Below are 19,956 nucleotides of genomic sequence, written 5' to 3'. Positions count from 1 at the left end.
AATGGGAACACAACCAAGAAAGGTTAAGTGATTTGTCCAAATTCCCTAAAGCAGTATTCCCCAGCATTTTACAGTGTCAAAAGAGATGATACAATTCTCTAACACTGAATCTAATAAGCCACAAAATAAATTCATCAAATTGATCAGATAAGTTAAAAGTGTGACTTTGGCAAAGTTGGGGGCAGGGCTCATCTCCTTTTTCTATTACAGGAGAACACCTTCAGAGTTCTATCCTTAACATTCTTTGCACCTCACACAAAAGAACACACACATTATAAAAATCTATTACTGGAACTAAAAACATCATTCAGTGCATCTCAAAACTCAAGTTTTCTCTTTTGGAGATAAATACTGAATTTTTTTTTTGCTGAGGGTTCATACTACCTATATAATAAAATCATACATGCCAAAACTTGCTACATTTTACTAAATAATATAATGTAAGTGACTCAACAGAAACACCCGAAAGTGGTGATTCAAGAACATGTGGGAGCACATGTAGTTCTTCTTAAGAATATCTCAAAGCGGCCATGATGGAATTCTAAGTGTCCAGTGATCAGTAAGACAGATAAGCCTGCACTCACTAACGCACATTACACGGATCAGTTTACTGAGAGCTTGTGCTTATATCCCTTCTCTCAGTCACTGCTTCCTTCCCATTCTATGGAAGTGCAACTTACATTTAAGCCAACAGATTAAACCAAAAAAACAAAAAAAACCCTTGAGCTTATTATATTTCCTAAGCCATTTCACTTGCATTTATTCCGGCTCAGAAGGTCATGTGGCACACAGCTGAATTACTTTCCCACTTCATATGAAAGACTGGCACAGAGACTTAGGTTGGTTAAGGAACAAAACCCAGGAAAATACTTCCCTGAGTTCCTGTTATTTAGATGGCAGAAATAGTCTGTTTCTACACGATTACATATTTAGATGACCCCGTTTTATACATAGGCTATTTTCATAGAGTGGAAAATAAGATCAAATATGGATCAGAATGGAGGAGATTATTGATAAAGAGAAAAAACAGAGTAGCAGCAAAGGAACCTCTACCTCTTTCTGAAGCTGAATTTTCTTTTTCCAAACCCAGGAATTCTACTTGTAACATGCCTACCTTATTCTTAAACCTTTGCATACCTTGGTGTGTAACTCTTTTAGATATACTTTGGATGTTCTGTTACCATTTGATGGAGAAGAACTCACATTTCCTAATTCAGGGTCCATGTTTTTAGACTTATCAGCACCACAGTTATCTGCAAGCGATGGCTTCTGGAGCTGGTCTTGTATTGGTTTGGTTTTCTTACAAGTAATTGAAACAGCAGACATATCATGACTTTTTATTTGAATCATGTGTTTCTTCTCACTGGAGCGGGCAAGCCACAAACCAAAAAGGCTTTGTGGATCACTTACCTGAGGTGCATGTCCAATGTCTGATTTCCAGTGAGTATTTTGGTTCCTTTTCGGTTTTCTTTTTGTAGCAAATTCTTGGTCTTCTTTCACTTTAAATGGAACTCGGTTCCATACTTCATTTTCTCTATCATTACAAAAACTCTCCTCAGTTTTGTCAAAAACGTGTTCAGTGTCTGGCTTACCATTTTCATCCAACTTATTTTCATTTGAATAAAGTTTTGAAGATGACTGGCAACCATACTTTCTTGACTCAGACTTGGAATAAAATGGAAAAACATTTTCAAGACTGGGCTCTTTGTGTTCAGAGACTGCCTGGAATCCTATAGAGACAGAGGCTCCAGGTGCATCTACTTCCTCAAAATCAAATGTATTATCTGTCACGTTGGAAGGTAGTTCCTTTAAGTCACCACGTAGTTCACAGTTGTCATGTAGTGACACTACCTTACGATGAAAAGTAATTTTGCCTTTTTCATGGATTTTACTGATTTTCTGATTTGACTTCTTTGTGATAAATTCTGAATTGTTTTCCCAGTCGAATTTGCCTTGTTTGACCCACATGTCCTCATGCTTCTCCACACAAGAATGTTTTGAAGACACAGGTATGTCCTTTCTGTCATGTTCCTTATTCATTTCTGGTTCTCTAGGCATTTTCTGCAGATGCACAAATGAAAGATTAATCTGCTTGATTTGATCTTCAGATTTCCTTTCTTTCACAGTACATGCTTGTAAAACACATTTATCCTTAAGTAGTCAAGTATGGATAAAGAAAACTTAGAAAATATTTAAAATTTAACAAACTTCTTAATCTATGTTTGGCTAGTCACAAACTAAGAAGTGAAACATAACTTGCCTTAGCCTTGAAACAGGAGAAAAACAGGAACTCAGAAACCTAACTTCGTCACTGTTTGTTTGAACTAAACAATTCACACATGTTAAATCTACCAAGAATTAGAGATTAGATTTTTAACATTACAAAGATTTCCTCACTAAAAAATATTTCACCTCTCATACCTTAGTGAGCCCCTCCAGTGCATGTAAAGATTTTTTTAAAGGACTAGTAACTGGAGAATAAGCAAACTGGAAATTATTAGGTGCCAAAATCAATTAACATCAATCAGACAGAGGAACAAATTCCTGAATTTTAATGCAAACGATATACTACGATAGTGATCTATCTCAATATGTATTCTCTGCATCCACTGAGTTATATTATACTCTAACATTCACTAGTGAGAGTGAATAAAAGAATTTTTAATAATATTTACTGACTTCCTACCCTGAAATGAAATAAATTAGAAAGTTTTTGTTTCTTCCCTAACAGCAAAGGTCCAATCGTGGAAGGTTTGATTCTCTTACTAGGCAGTTGGGTTGACTCTATGACCCCTATTCTCTCCCTGATTGTAGATTCTGAAATCGATTACATAGAGATCACAAGACAGAAGAAATCTTTCACCTTGGCATTAATGACTTGCAATTTGAAACTGCAAATTTGGACCACTGGGAATGACTGTTCCTTACATGAAACTAACTTGGTGGCCATCACTGCTATATTATTTACAATTTCAACTGCTTATATCACATGATTTAATATTTGATATCACCTTCATCATGTGAGGAATTTATAAAGATGGAAGATGTAAGCCATATTCAGGAAGGTTTTTTGCCTCAATTCCAAGGATAAAGTGTAACTATAAATTATTACAGATCCTAACAATACTTTAAGATTTGTAATTAGATAAAATGCTATTAAAAACTAAATATTAAGTAATTATTTATTGACTCTAAAAGTCTAGTTTGAAAGGCAATTTCTTTTGAACTGTGTTATTAAACCACAGAAAACAGTATTAAACAAGAAACTTAAATTTACATTTTTACATACCTGTGAGTGGTTATTTTCACTTCCATCAAGTCTTTCTTGCTCTTCCTCAGATGCCCTTTGTAAGTCTAGGTCTGCTGAAAAATGAATATGCTTAGTTAAAATTCACTACTTAGAACAGCTAGATCAAAGGCATCAGCTTTATAAAAACAGAAAAAACATTTCATCAATTGACAGTTGAAATTAAACTTAATCTTTAGCTGGATATTTACTTCTTTAAGAAATACTTCTAATTATCTAAAACTTCAACAAACTATTTGGGAAATACTAGATGTTACCAGATTAAAGGCATACAAACATCTCAAAGTTTCATTCACAAATTGATTCACCAGACATGAACAAGACAAAGAGAAATAAAACAAAATTTAAAAATACAGTAGAAATATACAAAGTCACGACAGACTCTATTCTCTACCTCCTAACAGTACCTTGTTAACAACATACCAGGCTTCAAGAGCAATGTTAAACATGGTTTCCAAAATTACTGTTACTTTTTATGCTTTTATCTTTCCTTAATCTGAAATGTTTCCCTCTATTGTTCTGACAGATTCCTTTTCCTCTTTGAAGACTCAGCCTGCTCTGTGAAGTCCTCCTGGATTGCAGCTGTCTTTCCACACAGACACAGGGATCTCTTTCCTTGGAGCTACCTTGGTACTTCACAGATTTTTCTAGTGTGTCTTCACCAGCTGAACTGTAAACTATTTCTTTACATGTCTATCCTCTTTGCTCCCATGCTGTAGAGGACAAACTCTTAAAAGTATCTGTGTATAAACAGTATTTATTAGAAAAACTTTGAGTTTAGAGCTTGTAGTCACTACTATAGGAGATAACTGAGAATCTTTTGTAAATACAACATTAATTCTGCAGGTAAGGAAAGAAAAGATAAAACTATAGGAGCAGAAAAAATATTGTATGACTTATTACTACAGCTCTGATTATATCACTGATTAAGGCACTAAATTAATTGGTATATAAAGTAGAACACATATTAGATGTGGTTAATCAACAGACTGGGTATCCTAGAAGAATCAGAATTGATATTCCATATATTATTTTTAAGTGATAAAGCACTCCTTAGAAACCAATATCCTTTTCGACCCATCAATCCATTAAAAATAATAAAACAAGTTGATATACTGTGTGGAAACAGTTAAGAAGGAGGTCCTGTGTAGCAAATTCCCAATGACTGCCACTACTGCTGGGAAAGCCACTACTAAAATACAGAAAGGCAGAGAATACACTAGAAATACTTTGATATTTAGTTGCAGAGGTGCTTTTTCAGTTACACTGAATATAGCTATAACAAATATTTATAAATTCAGAGCTAGATAAAAATAAAGCTAAGAAACCATACTTTGAGAAGGGAATCTTTGGATGGCCACCTAGGTTTCCCAACTAGTCACAAAGCTCTAGACATCACCCTTCTACCCGCTCTCAGGAGCGTGCTAAATACTATTCTGAACGAATTTACTTTCACCTAATTCTCTTTGCTATTTAATATGTTGCTATGGTCAGAGGATGAATGTAAATGTCATGCCAAAAGGTATTGTCTGGTTGTAGGTTGCATAAAAGGAGTAAACACAAAGGAGATCCTGCCACAAAATGATTTCTGCAAAGTCAGAGTATGGTGAAGCCACGCACAGGTAGACTATGGCTAGTTCTCTATGCTGCTTTATTACCTTCTTTGCGGCTTCTGTTCTCTGGCAGCTGTGACTCACACAGGCCACGGAGCGCTGCATGTTCTGACACAGACACAGCTCCAATATTCATCCGGTCTTTATATACCAGGGCCGTCTGCCTCAGTTCTGTGGGTGCTGACTGGTTTGTGGTCACTGATCGTGATACCAACGGACATTTATCAGCTTTCAAATGCTCGGCTCTTTGACCAGCCTCATTATTGAGGCTCAAACTAGTAGAAACCCAGTCTGAAGAACCTGAAAACAAAGTTTCCACTTATTAGAATGTGAACAACAATACAAATGACTAACTTTTACGAATTCTCTTCCCAGAGCAGCAGCCCCACGTCCTCAACCCCATGCCCTCCTCTCCACCAAACACACTGCTCCTTCCCAGCTGGTTGTAATTTACATGTCATTGCTGTTCATATAGGGAACCACTGTCTCTCTTTTTTCTACCTTTAATTTTCTAGAATTACTAATTTGGATTCACTCATCACTCTCTATAAAACAGTCTACATTCTGTAAGAGCTTTATGAACAATTATGATTCTTCAACATATGAATTTTTTCATTAACAAAATGTATGCCTAACCAGCCATTTACTGGATGTTTAAATATGCATGACAGTATTGAGTCCTAGAGATGTGGGCTTTAAGAAAACTTTTACTGAATGGTACTACATAAATTACAATGAGACAGTCTTTCCTCAATGTACCAATATCTTCAGAATTCTTACCTTAACCCTTGGATAAACATCATAAATTTATATAAGAAAGGATAGCCTTGAGTAACTAATTTTTTCCATATAAAAATAGGGTAAATCTAGGTACAAACCAGATCCAAAGAGTACAGAGTGCCATGAGACAGGAAATATCTAACAAAAATGTTTTCCTTTTTTAAAAAGAATTAAGTTGTCAGATTCAAACTTTTTAAGACAAGTTAAAGAAGAAAAGGCGAGAAATGTAGAAGTGAACGTTAAAGCCCACTTCATCACAAGGGCCCCTTTATTATTTCACATCCATGAACCCTGTTTAAAACAGCACTTCTCAAGTGTCATCTGAGAAGCCCTGAAGCCCCATGTTCCCTCCATCTAGGGAGTCCAGGAGGTCAAAACTATTTTCACAATAGTACTGAATGCTATTTTCATTCTCATTCTCTGTTAAGGGTGCAGTGGAGGTTTCCAGATACATGACATGTGATAACATCAAAGCTCTAATGGTGAATGGAATGTTTGTGTGTGCTTGTTTTTTAAATCTTTCAGCTTTATTTTCTAATATACTAAACATCAATAGATACAACCCACTTAAAAGTTCTTCAAAATTCTCAATAATTTTTAATAGTATAAAAAATACCCTAAACCCAAAAGCTTTTAGGATTATTGTTTTAAAATATCATATCTACCAAACATTAAGGTAGGACTAATTACTTCCATCATTTTTAATAATCAAAGACACCACACACACACACACACACACAGAGAGAGAGAGAGAGAGAAAGAGAGAGAGAGAGAGAGAGAGCGCTAATCAAACCATCCAGTTGGCTTAAGACCTTTGGGCTAGGGAAATAGCTCAGTGGTAGACCACATGCTTAGCATGCACAAGGTTCTGGGTTCAATCCCTAGGACCTTCATTAATAAATAAATACAGAAATAAATAAATATCATCAATGTGATAGCACTAGATGAAATAATTAAAGTGAAATATGACTGACATGTTAGCAAGGGAAGCTTTACTCTACATAAAGGTCAAAATTCAATTAAGCATTTTAAAACTGGAAAAATCTTAGAACCTAATAATCAATCTCTCAGAATCCCTGAAGAGTATAGGGACTCCAAGCTGAGCACTTTAGTGTCTCCCAACCTCAACAGAAACATCCAAGTCAAAGCTGACATTTTAAAAATCTATTTCTTAAGCTTATATATATTTTTCAAACATGGATACCACTAATAACATCTGCCTTATTTATGTCATCTTTCAATTAAATTTGAAGAAATAAAAGGAATTACCAATAAGAAGACTGTACTTCTTTTCAGAGCTAAATTTGTATTGCAGAATTTACCTGATTTGAATGTTTGTAAATTCTTCATTTCTCCTGTTTTCTTAGGAACAGAATCTTTCACTCCAACTGCAGGCTGAATGGTTTTTGAAACACACCGATTAATAATGTACATTTGATACAATCTGTAGTAATCATTCAAGGGGGGAGGGTCTAGCTCAGTGGTAGAGTGCCTGCTTAGCAGTGCATGAGGTCCTAAGCTAAATTCCCAGTACCCTCACTAAATTAAAAAAAAAAAAATCAAGATAAAAGTATAAAAGTTCTTACCTTCAAGTGAGGATATTTTTCAGTAGAATCTAAAAGCCAAAAGGGACACATAGTCAATTAGATGTAAATATGAAAGCCAACTACCCATTCACGCAGAGTTAGTACTGCGCAACCCTCGTGCTTGCTTTGGAAATGAACACGTTAGGTTTCGGTGTTTTGTTTTTCAGGGGCAGTTAGGACAGCAACAAGACAGAAACATGAATCCATTATAGATACTCAATAAAGAACGGGAATATAGGTTTAACAAAACATGCAGTTAAGATTTCAAACGTACGATTATGTTTCAAGTGACTTATTTATAAAATAGAAACGTGTACATATACCAGTGTGAACTTGCTGCCTGAGAAGGAGAAAAGCGATCTCTAATCAGAGGAACAAATCACGGCTCCAAGAAGACAAATGTGAAAGCTGACCGTAAAGTGCCACAGCACATCTTTAATGCGATTGACACCGTTAGACTACAAGTACTTATCATGCTCTTCAATTCGTCCTGTAATTTAGGAAGTCCACAGTTGTGATGGCAGTTCATTTGAATGTGCAATTCACTTCTCATCAGAGAAAGTGTTATGAATTGATCGCCTTGGATACACACTTGTAGGATAATAGTTCATAAAAATATTTTTCCCATACCCACATGGGCTATTGGTATGCCTACATTTCTTGGATCCTCTAGCCATCAATGTTTCTTGATCCACTCATACAAGAAAGAATGTATACTGAGTTTTCAATATTGAAATCTGGTGATCAAAATAAATTTTAATTGCCACAGAATTATTAGATATTAAAAGTCTTTTATATTTCAAAACCTGTGCAGTATTCAGTGAAAATAACAACTTCAGCATTTATGGAATGAACCCTGTTAGTTTCTTTTCTTTCCAAAAGTAGTTTGGTTTGGTAAATCAGGCTAATGTTTACAAGGATTTTTGTGAAACAACTGTCTTCTCAAAAAATTAGCTATCCTTAAACAAACAAACAAAAAGCACAGTCAATGCTTCATATTCAAGTTAATCTCATTGGAATAACAAATACCAATACAACATTTACCTTTGAAGCCTGATAGGAGGAGAGGCTGTGGTTTACCCCAATTCTAGGCCCCCTCCTGATTCCAGTATTCTCTGGAGTGGCAATGATCTAACCTACCTTCAGTGCAAATACACTGACACCATTGAAAAGGAGTTCTCTCAAGTTTCCTCCTCAATTCCAAAATCACCTACCTGCTGCCTTTTTTTCCTCCTTCCTTCCTTTCACTTTCCTCTTCAAAGGTACCTCTACATCTGTGGTCTTAAATCTTCCCCTTTTCTATTCTTCTGACAGACGATCCCCACCACTTCTTTTTCCTCTCTGCTTAGCAGCAGTAGCTTACATCTCTAGTTTCTACTTCAACTCTTTGCCTCCCTCTGGCTATGAACGTGCTCAGAAAGAAAAACAAAATCATGCTTTTCCTTGTTGCTGTTGTCTTTAACTCCCCAGTGGCTCTTCTTCCAGATTCCCCTAAACACAAGTCTACCTTCTGAGCGTGATCTGAAGACCAGCAACAAGGGCTTCACCTGAGAGCTTGTTAGAAACACAGACCCACTGCTCAGAATGTGCACTTTTCACTGGGTCCCCAGGTGACTAAAATTTGAGAAACTCCGGTCTATACCGAGTCTGCTTCTATAGCACTCGGACTTAACTGACCTCTCTGAAATCCAGCTGCACACGTCTCACTGTAACACTTCCCCAAAAGCTGCATCAGGAGCTGCAGACTTTTCAGTGGACTCTTTACCAGGCTCCAGCTCCCCTGACCTCCCTGGAATGCACCCTGCTCTCTTCCTCTTTCCCACTCTTCTGTTGGCCTATGAGACACCATCCTATAAGGCAGCAACACGCTGCATGACACGAAGGTCCAGACATTGACAGCTGACCACACATGCCTGTGCTCACCGGCAGCCACACCCGGCTCTGCGTGATCAGGTACCACAGTCCTCGCTGCCTTCCTAAAGGTCAGGGGGACGGGGGAGTGGAACGTTCTGCTGTGCCTCCCGGACAAGCTTTGGTGCTGGAAGAAGCTCAATTCATACCCGTCTCATTTCAAACACTCTTGTCTTCCTTCTCCTAAAGAACTATTCTACATTACCACCTCCTGCCAGGGACCGCCCCCTCCTTTTCCTTCATTCACTCCCCTCCTCTCTACCTCTCTCATTCTTCACTCCCTCCTTCCCTCCTCCTGGTTTCCTGCCTGTCCTCAGGTCACAGAGCATCTTGAAAGAAAGCTAACAACTGAGCTCCTTAAACAGCATTCTAGTTTAATCTGTTGCTGACACCTGGTAAGATATACAATATACTTCCTCTTCTCTTTTTTCTCACTATATGTTCAACAGGTGATTTTCTTTGGCTGAGAGAATAGATCCAAATCCATGTTTTAAATCAACATTCTGTAAAATGACTTTTTTTTTTAATAAAATACAGTACTTACTTTCTATTTGTCCATTTAATGTATTTTTTTCTCCTAGACCTGCAGCTCCAGATAAATGATCGATACAGTTCGGTAGTTCAATCTCGGAGATACTCTGTTAAAATTAATATTAATAATGAGTTGCATAAAGATTTCCTGATTCCTTTCTAACAAAATACCTGCATTTCCTACCTTATTATTATTTTTTTAATTTCCTACTTTAAAAGCAATTACACTTAAAAACAAAATAAGCATATCCTGGAAACCCAAACACTTAAATAGAAAATTTCATACACACTCTTTAGATCAAGTCTATCTTTTATCTTCACTTGGCTTTTGACTCTGTAAACTGAGCATGGAAAGCTAGAGCAAATATTTTCACAGACAAAATACTGACTTACATGCAGATTTCAACAAAGAATTAACTTCAAAACACCTAATTCCATTTTGCATTCCTCGACAAAAGAAGAGGACGTTTAAAAAAATATGTATTTTTATATGTATAACTGAATTGCTTTGCAGTACACTTGAAAGTAACATTATAAACTGACTACACTTCAGTAAAAAGTAAAATTAAAAATATACATATTTAAATATATTCTTTAATAAGTGTGCTATAAGTTTAAAATGTTTCTTAGTACAGATATTGTTTTTAGTATTAAAATAGCATACATGGCATGAAAAGAAGCCTTAGAGTCTGTCATGTTGAGTATTAACAGAACACTGTGGAAACTGCTACATTTCAGTAAACAAAGGCTTAGCAGAATCTAACTATTATTTGATAAAACTTTTATTGATAGGGAAAATAGTTGAATAAAGTACCAAAATAGAAAGAAAAATATTTGTTTAAATTAACAGCAGAAAAATGTTTAATGTAGCTATGCAGCTCTTCAAAAAAAGTACCATAAGCTTTACTTTACTTAGGGAAGAATAAGAACACTGCTTAGTGACCACCCGCATGTGCCAGGCCCTTATGATGCACATTCTCTTTTCTACACACAACAATAATAACAGTGATTCTAAGGACGGTTACCCACTTGCTGCTTCCTGGTCACTCCAAGATGCTGGAGTATGGTGATGAGCAGATGTGACCCGCTGATCTCTCTGTCCGGAACATCCCTCCCCGGGACCTTCGTGTGACTGGCTCCTTCCTGTCCATCACCTGGCAGCTCTGGTCACACTCAGCTCTTTTCTGACTACCTAAATTCCACCCTTACTCCACCCTCGTCCTAACTACAAACTCCCCCACTGTTGTCTAAACTAACGCTCTCCACGTTCCTTATATGAAGGACTTACTGTCCCTGATAAAGGGTTCCTGTTTACTTGTTCTTCTGTTCCTGCCACTACAGCCTAACCCCTCAACTGCGACATTCAGTGTCTAACTGCCTGGTGCATAGCTGGTGTTCAGGAACAGGAATTTATTTAAGGTCAAAACATCTAAAACCCCCAGAGGGCTTCAAGTACTAAAGCACTATATACCTATCAGAGATGTCCGATAATAGTCTACCAACACTCAACATACCCCAAATGAGAAATCCCCATGCCCGCTCTAACTTTCCCATTTTATTGTCCTTCAGATTTTAAAAAAGTGTCCTCAGCATTTCACTAGGTCACTAGTGGCCACTGTGATAATTCTGTCTTACATTTCTATAGCACCCTTTACAGTTGACAATGTGTTTTCACACTTGTTACCACATTTTTGTTCATGACACATAACCTAAGACGTACGTATCAGTACCATGTTTTTGAACGAGGTCACTGACATTCAAATAAGTCAGACAAGTTTTTCCAAGATCCCACAGTGGGTCAGAACCAGGATGCTATCTCTGCTGACTTCAGATACAGTGCTGTGCCACTAGGCAGGAGCTGCCGAGATCCAAGGGTTCAGGCTCTTCTTGCCTCTTTCCATGGCTATCACCTTGGAATAGGTCATCACTACCCTGCACTTAGCTTCCTTCAAGTTCAGTCGCCATAAAAGTACTCAGTGCACGCTATTTTCCCTACCCAAAATGGGCTGTCCTCATTAAAACATCACTAAACCAAACTGCTGGTATTTTAACCCCACATATTTATTACTATTCCACATGCTTTTGCTTATCCTGAAATGTTCATTGCAGATCTACTTGACAATCCAAATATAATGGTACTTTCAATTCACAGGCACTGTCTTTTCAAGAACAAAGTGGTTAAACAAACAAAAACACCGTTTTTTTGTGGGGGTTTTTTTGTTTTCTTTTTTTTGTACAACCTCTCTCTCTCTGAATCTCACTAAGAGTTTTACACATTCACTTATCACGAAGAAACAAACATCTGGTCACAGGCTGACCAAGAATTATTTTCTTTAGTTTTTAGAAAAGGTAACTTCAGAACACAAACCGATTCCCTGTGACTTCTAAGCTTTGGCTTTTGCACTACATACACCAGTTTCATTAGGTGAGTCTGGAAAATTAACAGAAGTGCACTCTGCAGTAGTATGACATGTAGCATGGAATGACTTTACTAAGTGTGGGTTAAAATGAGGAAAAAATTTGGCTGGGAAAATGCAAAAGTGAGAAAGTGAAGTCAAAACATCCCTCCATTTATGTTTTAACATCACGCAACGCTTATACTTGAAAATAATACTAGAAGGCAGCACCTCAGAATCCAAGGGTGATTCGACATCTTCCTTTTCTTCTAATCCTAATGCTGAAGTTGCATCTACAAAATGCAGTCACAGATACATTAATGAGAACACATACTGCTAGGAAGTTAAATATATATATAAGTCTATCTTGATTCATGAATATGTCAAGAAAATAAAGTGGCAGAAAAGAATTTCAGAGGGTTGAAGCATTTTCTGGAAGAAAACTTGGTCGTAGTTGGGATATTTATGAAAGAAGATGGCAAAAGAAAAACACTTAAGAAGAAATGGACATCATATTTGGATCTACACACTTTACATTTTTTACACTAGCTTTTTTTTTTAATGGCGGTACTGGGAATTGAACCCAGGACCTCGTGCATGCTAGGCATGCGCTCTCCCACTGAGCTATACCCTCCCCCCTCCAACCACATTAACTTTTAAGCACAGAAGAAAATCCATAGATGCTCACTGACTTACCACCTCTGTCACTTTTATGTGTTCCATCAACAGGAATCAATTTGCTATGATCTGCTTGCTCCTTTAGAACGCTGTTAATAGTCCGAGTGCCATTCTCTTTCCCCCCAGTTTTCGGCTTTGTTGCTTCTTCCTATAAAAACAAAACAAAATGTAACAAAAACCCAACTTCAGAAAACATCATATTCCTACACCTGGTCATTCAATCAGTCAGGAAGAGAACATATATTTACTGTATCCATCACATCATAGGCATTATCCTGGGAGAAGCTGGCAATATACATAAAAGACAGATTCTGCTCTATATTCTAGGGGAGACAGAGACACATGAAAATGAATCAACACAGACAAGTATCATTCAGCAGCTCTACACCTGCAGTGAACAGATACAGTAAGGGCACAAAGGAGAGAAGAGACTTGCTGCATGTCAATAGCTCAGGGAATGCTGGGAAGACCAGACTGTGTCTTAAAAGACAGACCCTGTGCAGAGAGCAGATGTGAAGGGGGTTCTAAAAAGGGCAGCCTGAGCCAAAGGTCGAGGTGTGAAACAGCATGATAAGTCACATGGAAAACTAGAACAGTTACTGGGGTTGGAATGGAGAGACAAAATTTCCTAGATTAAATATAAGACATCACTTCATCAATTTAAATGTGAGGACTTCTAAAAAAAGAAGTAACTTCAAGTTAAAACTAACTTCCATAGGGCACTATATTCAATATCTCACAAACAACTACAATGGAAAAGAAAGAAAAAGAATTAGATATATGCATATATATGTATAACCAAATCATTTTACTGCACACCTGTAACTCATACAATACTGTACATCAACTACATTTGAGTTAAAAAACAAACTTCTATAACCAAAAAGAAAAAAGTGAGGATCAAATTTTCTTTCTGTTGTTCATAAAATCAGCTATATGTCCTTCAGAAGAGTCTGAGCACTTTTTTCCATGACCTGACTTTTCCCTCTCTTAATTTGAATTTGAGGTAATTTCTATCATAATTTGTACTATAGACTTCCTGCTCTCACTTAACCCCACTATTTCTGCTGTGTTTGTATAATAATCTCTCTCATTTTGACACTCATTCATCTTGTCCTTATTAGATGAATCCTTCCCCTTTGTACCCCTGCCCATCTTCATATTCATCCAGCTGTTCTTTCCAGTTGCTTTCTTATCTTTCCTTTCTTAATGGCATATTTGAGAACTGTTTATGCCACCAAACTTTACAAATCTCAGTCCTGCACGTGTACCTCTCTTGTTATCACACTGTTTTCTATTGTGATCTTGAGCACTTCCATTCCTCTGTAGGATCCTTTTCATCCCCATGAGAATCAGGGGGACGGTAAGTGAAAAAGCACAGGAGGGAAAAGTTAAAAACAAAACGACTTACCTCTGTAACACCAAGGACTGCTGAAGACGTGAGAGGTTCTGGTGCTGGGGAGGCAGGATGAGAGAAGCCTGAAACTTCACTTGATGGTTGGGAAAAGGTTCTAACTGCATCTTCATTTTCATTATTAGAATTATTGTCCTCAAAGAAGGTGCTAGTTCCTGGTTTCAAAACACCATCTTTTGCCTCTGCTGTAGCGACAAGGTATGGTAGATGAAATTATCTATAATTTCTCACCAGTGAAAACACAAAAAGACAGTCTTCAAATAACTTACTGTTTATCACGGGTTCTCCCCAGGCCTGAATTAGCTTTGCGAATCTTGGATGCCGGACTTTCTAGAGAAGAAAATAACAGCTTTAAGAACAACAAATATGAAATTGAATAAAGTAATTATAACATTCCCCATTCCTAGATGATCTAACACAAAGAGCGCTGGCTTCGGAGTCATTCAGATATGGATTCAAGTCCTGGGTCTGTCATTTACCAACCTACATCTTCTCATGGGGTGAGGATTATGAGAGATGACCTCGGGGTCCCAAAATGTTACTTTCTTTACCCCTCATTGATTATTATACAACACTATGGTATCCATTAGATGACATTCTTGACCAAAATGATCTAGAACAAAAACTTATCCCTGATAGTTTAGAGTCCTATTGAAAAAACTAACATTAAGAAATTTAAAGTAACTGTTATATTTTGAAATGTGCTTGCATGACTTATGTATGTGTGAATGATCTCTCATGAGGGAAATATGAGAGTTTACTTTTTAGCAGTATCTTATTTGGATGAGTTAGAACAGCAAACAGGATAAGCTACTTCTATTCCATTTGCCAAAAAGCTGAAGACAAATGATTGTTCAAATTCAGCTACTTCTAAGAAAGAGGAATAAAAACAAAAGTAATTCTGAGGGGCAATGACTCATGAGTGAAAGCCACACACATAGTAAACAGAAAGCTGTCACTAAATATGTTTACAGAGGCAGAGTGAGATGGACTGAAAGAACAGACACTGAAGAAGTGTTTTCTGCAAAAAAAAATATTAAGTTTGGGGCAAACCATTAAAAACAAAAGTGGGGAGGAGGAAGAAAAGAAAAAATGAGACATGACTAGTCAAGTACAAACTTAGGGCAAGAAAAAAAGAAAAATGTAAGTATAACAAGGCATGTGGAGAAATATATATATTTCAGCATTTATATATAATAGATCAGGGATGTATCAGTATTGTTAGGGATATACGATGAGTGAAAGCCTCTGTTTTACCTTTTTATTATATATATAAAAATATAAGTTATATATGCAAGTATATATATTATTCTTCAGCAAACTTTATAAAAATATCAAAATATATGATGTACAAAACATATATATAAAACAAAGGCCTTTGTTCATAGTATATCCCCAATAACACTGACCTGTATTACTCTACAACTGTTTGTTTGTAAATACTACTGTAAGAGTTAAATCTTGTCACTGTAAGTCACTCAATTGAACATGGTCATCTCTCACTACCTGAATGCTGCCAATTATTACTAGAGAGAGAGAAAAATAATTTTAGAAAGTTCCTAACACATCAGCTTTCCACCTAGACAAAGAACTGGTAATCAGGATTCTAAGGATAATATAGGGCTTGAAAACATATCTTTAATGGAACATGAGAGGGGGCTAAAAGAAGGTTAAAAAGTTTTCATCTCAAATTCTAAGCTCACAGTTGATGGATACTGAAAAACAGACTGTAACCTTTTCCTAATTATCATATACTTCTTATCTATTTCCTCGGCATTTATGACATATTTCCTCTCATAACAACTGAACTTTTACAACCTAAACAAAGGGAATAGAAATTTGTCATATTTTTAGAATTCAAATAGATTTCACTATGACATAGTACACATATTATATTACCTGTATCATCAAATAGATTTCATTATGATAGAGTGTGCATGTTATATTACCTGCAGCATGATGCAGCATTCCATGTCTCTTCATGCATTCACATTCAAAAAATACTAAAATGCTTCTTACATTTAAGACCTTATTCTAGGTGCTCCAGGAAATGCACAATTATGTTCCCTAATCTCTAGCGGTGTATACTGATGCAGGGGCTATAAGATAAATATGTAAATAACTATACTACAAAATGTCTGAAACTTGAAATTTTAAAATGGTACACGAGGACTGGACATACTTTTTAAAACTATAATACAAAAGAATTCTGAAATCGGTTCCATCATATGGTTGTTATTAAGAGCCTACATTTAAAGCTGGCTGTTATTTTAGGGAAAATGTGTATTCTTCAGTTAGATGCAGAGTTTTGAATATACTCATAATGGGATAATTTAGAAAACACAGAGGAATTTCTTTATAATATGGATTTTGAGAAACAGAATTTTAATTTCTAAATTTCTAGAATGTCAACTATTATTTTAGTCTTAATGCAGAACCAGAGATAGAAATAAAGTTAAAAAAAAAACAAAAACAAAAAACTCTTTCCTCACAACTCTCTGATATCAAAATAAAAAGTGTCCGGGGTGGGGGGAGATACATGCTACGTAGTTTTGGAACTGAAAGGCCCCAGGAAGAGGCCATGATTATCACAGTAAGTAGCTGTGTGCACTGAAGATATCCCTGAGGCAAGAGTATTATACAAGTGCCGTCAGTGTGGTTTAAGTCAAAGAATCCTTATCCCTGGCCAAGCTTCACACTTCCTCTGTTGTGGGAAGACTTTTCACAGTACAATTTTCCTGTCGTGATCTATTTTCTAGTCCATTTTGCTTCAGCCTCATCTTCAGTATTTACCAAAGTAAAAAAAAAAAAAAAAGAAAGAAAGAAAAAATAAAACCCTGCCACATTTTTATAAAATGGTTTACTCTGACCAACTTTCTCATACAAACATAAAACAATGATAGGCAGAACACTGCTAAGTTTTAAGAGTAAATACTACACAAAACTAAATTCAGAGCAGAAAAATTAATTTCACAAGAGAACACTTTACCTTGGGAGCAAGATCTAAGTCATCATCTGATGGAGGCCGTGAATCATCAACATCATGTTTCGGTGAAATACTTTGGAGCAAAAATACACATCAAAAATGAGTGAGTTCATTTCTTTAAACAAACAAGTCACAAAAGTCTATGCTGAGGGATAAGAAAGCAGATTTGGGAGCCAGGCTGCCTGATGGTTAAGTCACAGGTCAACTACTTGTTAACCATGGAATCATGGGTCAACTAGTCAACCTCCTTAAGTTACAGTTGCCTAATTAACTAGAAGTAAGCTATAACAGCACAGCTACTCTGCAAAGCTGTTGTGGTGACTGTATGAGGTAACAAATGCCAAGTACATAAAACAGTGTCAAACGCAGAGTAGGACACTCAACAAGCCTTGTTTCTTTTCTCTGTGTTCCCTTAGTCAACATGTAATTTTTAAAAATCCATAAAATCCTACCGGCTTACAGAGATGTCTTCAAACCTCGGTGCAACCTTAATCACTAAACTCTCTATTAAAGAAGAAAGTAAAATAGAGTTTATATGAGCAACAGAAAAATACAGAATATTAAAAGTATAAGACCAATGTTTTGTTAAAAAGCATTCCTTTGGGACCACACCTGGAGACTACACACTTGAGTGAATACTGAGTATACTCCTGGTAGGTAATTAAGCATAAAAACCACTTCCCCTCCTTTATATTTATCAAAAAAGAAAAGGGTGTTTATCCAAATTTGATATTTTAAAGTGAACTGCTGTTTACAAGGACCAAAATACCAACCAAACTTTATGAGACTCACAAAAGAATGATAACCATTAGTAGAATCAGTATCATAAACTGACAATGTCAAGCTTACATAGCATGGTATTTCTGGATGATACCCATGGGACAAACCCACCCTGCCATTTGGCTTTGTCAACCTCGTGTTATCTGGGCACGGTCATCCCTATTCGCTCACATACGGTCTGGGGCTGCTTTCACACTGCAATGGCAGACATGAGTGGACGTGACAGACATCACATGGCCTAAAATATTGACTCTCTGGCCCTTTATAGAAAAAGCTTGTGCATCCCCGCTTTATGTCATAACAGGAAACCCTAAGACTCAAATCGAATCTTCTTACTCTTCTGCTCAACATTCTTCACTGAATCCATGCAGCTGCCATTGCTGGTTCCCAAATCGACAACCACTTCTTCTTCATTGTCCTTGCTGGGCAATTGCAACTTTTCTTGGATATTTTCTGCCCCAGCATGCGAAGAAGGTAAACTCTCCTTAGCTGCAAAAAGAGAAATGATTGTTTTAAGGTCATCACAGTAACTGCATTTCTTTTCCCAGTGGCTGCTTGAGGAATGAGCATGTGATGTAGCCCAGCCCATAAGATGCTAGGGGAAGTCTACCGGAAGCACCTCTGTTTTCTTCTTAGTTAACAGAAAACATGCAGAGAGAAGCAGCCCTCCTCGCCTGCGGATATTGTCATGTGAGAAGATGATGCTTGGAGCTGCTGCTAATCAGCAGACCAGGAAGGGCGACATCAAACACCAGCAGCCTCACAGCTGAAGGAGGGACAGCATCTGGGATCCTGATGACATCACCGAACCTTCTAAACAATCCTGACTCCTGTTGCTGTAGCCACTGTTACTTAGGGCTCCTATTATTATTTGCAGCTAAAAGCATTCTGACAAATTTCCCAAGGTCTACAGCAGACCTACTCCTTTCTATAGTACTAGAAAAGCTTTCAGAAGCATGCCTGAGCTAGGTAGTCACCTCGTTCCCAACCATTCCTACAGCATCCTTTCTGCACCAACAAAATGAAACTCACAGATCCTGCAAAGTTCACTGGCACATCTTAGCCTTTGCACCGCTGTCCTTTCTGCCAAATGTAATCTTCAAAGATGTTCCGCCCACCAAACACTGCCCTTCTGCCTCCTTCCCTGGCAAACTTCTACTCGCTCTGCATGGCTTACCTAACATCCTACCCATTTTTAAAAAACTTCTTTCCTTACCATGGACTTAAAAGTATTTGGTACATATTAAGTACCAATAAAACATACATAAAGACAGTTACAAAGTCCTAGTGGGCTCTGGGACACAGTAAGCACAGAATAAAGTAAAGCCAATCATAAAAATGAGGATGACAGCAACAAGCTCCTGGAGGCCAGGAACTGTGCTTTTGACCTGTTTGCATTCTGTAACGTCAGAGTGGTGCTTAGTACCTAAAAGACACTTGATAGTCATCTGTTAAGTGGATGAATTCACAGATAGGAATGTTTTCTTTGAAAATCCTGTTTAAAAAATATACAGACATTAACCAGGGACAACTCTATTGTATTATGAGCACCTTGAAGACCAAAACTCTGTCTTTTCCATCTTTGTGTTTCCTACAACAGAATTTCTTTGCTTGATCAAGGTGTACTAAGTTAAAGGTGCCCTCATACAGTTCAGACTGAACAGCACGCTAGGGGTCACATCTAGGCAACACAGTCGTCTTTTTTTTTTTTTTTTATGTGAAGCACTTCTGTGCTTTTTTTTTTTTTTTTTACAATTTGTTGAGTCCTGAGTTGTGCTGAGTATTTATTATGACAATCCTTTAACTAATGGCAATAGAAAATCTTGTTCTAACAAAATATAGTTTGATGACAAGTATCCCCCAAAAAGAAGAAAACATCTGACTCTCATGAAGGCAACATATTTCATTCTGTTTGCACTTCTGAGGAATGAAATTGGTGAGAGAGAGCCCTTGTTGGTGTAATGATGTGAAAAG

General features: G+C 37.0%; 1 protein-coding gene across 8 annotated transcripts in view; it reads right to left on the bottom strand.

The window, feature by feature from the left end:
- LOC141573916 (ankyrin repeat domain-containing protein 26-like) overlaps positions 1-19,956 on the bottom strand; it is a 91,742-nt gene that overhangs the window by 25,205 nt on the left and 46,581 nt on the right. For 5 of the 8 annotated variants that reach the window (XM_074346326.1, XM_074346332.1, XM_074346329.1 and 2 more), the window contains 13 exons: positions 18,319-18,471; positions 17,655-17,706; positions 17,206-17,275; positions 14,486-14,546; positions 14,214-14,401; positions 12,821-12,950; positions 12,356-12,417; positions 9,742-9,835; positions 7,287-7,315; positions 7,023-7,095; positions 4,966-5,220; positions 3,290-3,363; positions 1,411-2,151 (listed from right to left, as the gene is read on the bottom strand). In XM_074346326.1, the coding sequence (XP_074202427.1) occupies positions 1,411-2,151; positions 3,290-3,363; positions 4,966-5,220; positions 7,023-7,095; positions 7,287-7,315; positions 9,742-9,835; positions 12,356-12,417; positions 12,821-12,950; positions 14,214-14,401; positions 14,486-14,546; positions 17,206-17,275; positions 17,655-17,706; positions 18,319-18,349 (1,860 nt within the window). In that variant the 5' untranslated portion in view covers positions 18,350-18,471. The remainder of the gene's footprint in view (positions 1-1,410; positions 2,152-3,289; positions 3,364-4,965; positions 5,221-7,022; positions 7,096-7,286; positions 7,316-9,741; positions 9,836-12,355; positions 12,418-12,820; positions 12,951-14,213; positions 14,402-14,485; positions 14,547-17,205; positions 17,276-17,654; positions 17,707-18,318; positions 18,472-19,956) is intronic. The other 3 variants (XM_074346328.1, XM_074346330.1, XM_074346331.1) reach the window with 3 other exon arrangements.

The sequence above is a fragment of the Camelus bactrianus genome, chromosome 18, assembly GCF_048773025.1.
Source record: "Camelus bactrianus isolate YW-2024 breed Bactrian camel chromosome 18, ASM4877302v1, whole genome shotgun sequence".
Taxonomy (NCBI): domain Eukaryota; kingdom Metazoa; phylum Chordata; class Mammalia; order Artiodactyla; family Camelidae; genus Camelus; species Camelus bactrianus.
Note: the sequence above shows the minus strand (reverse complement) of the source record. Positions and strands in the feature narration are given on the sequence as shown.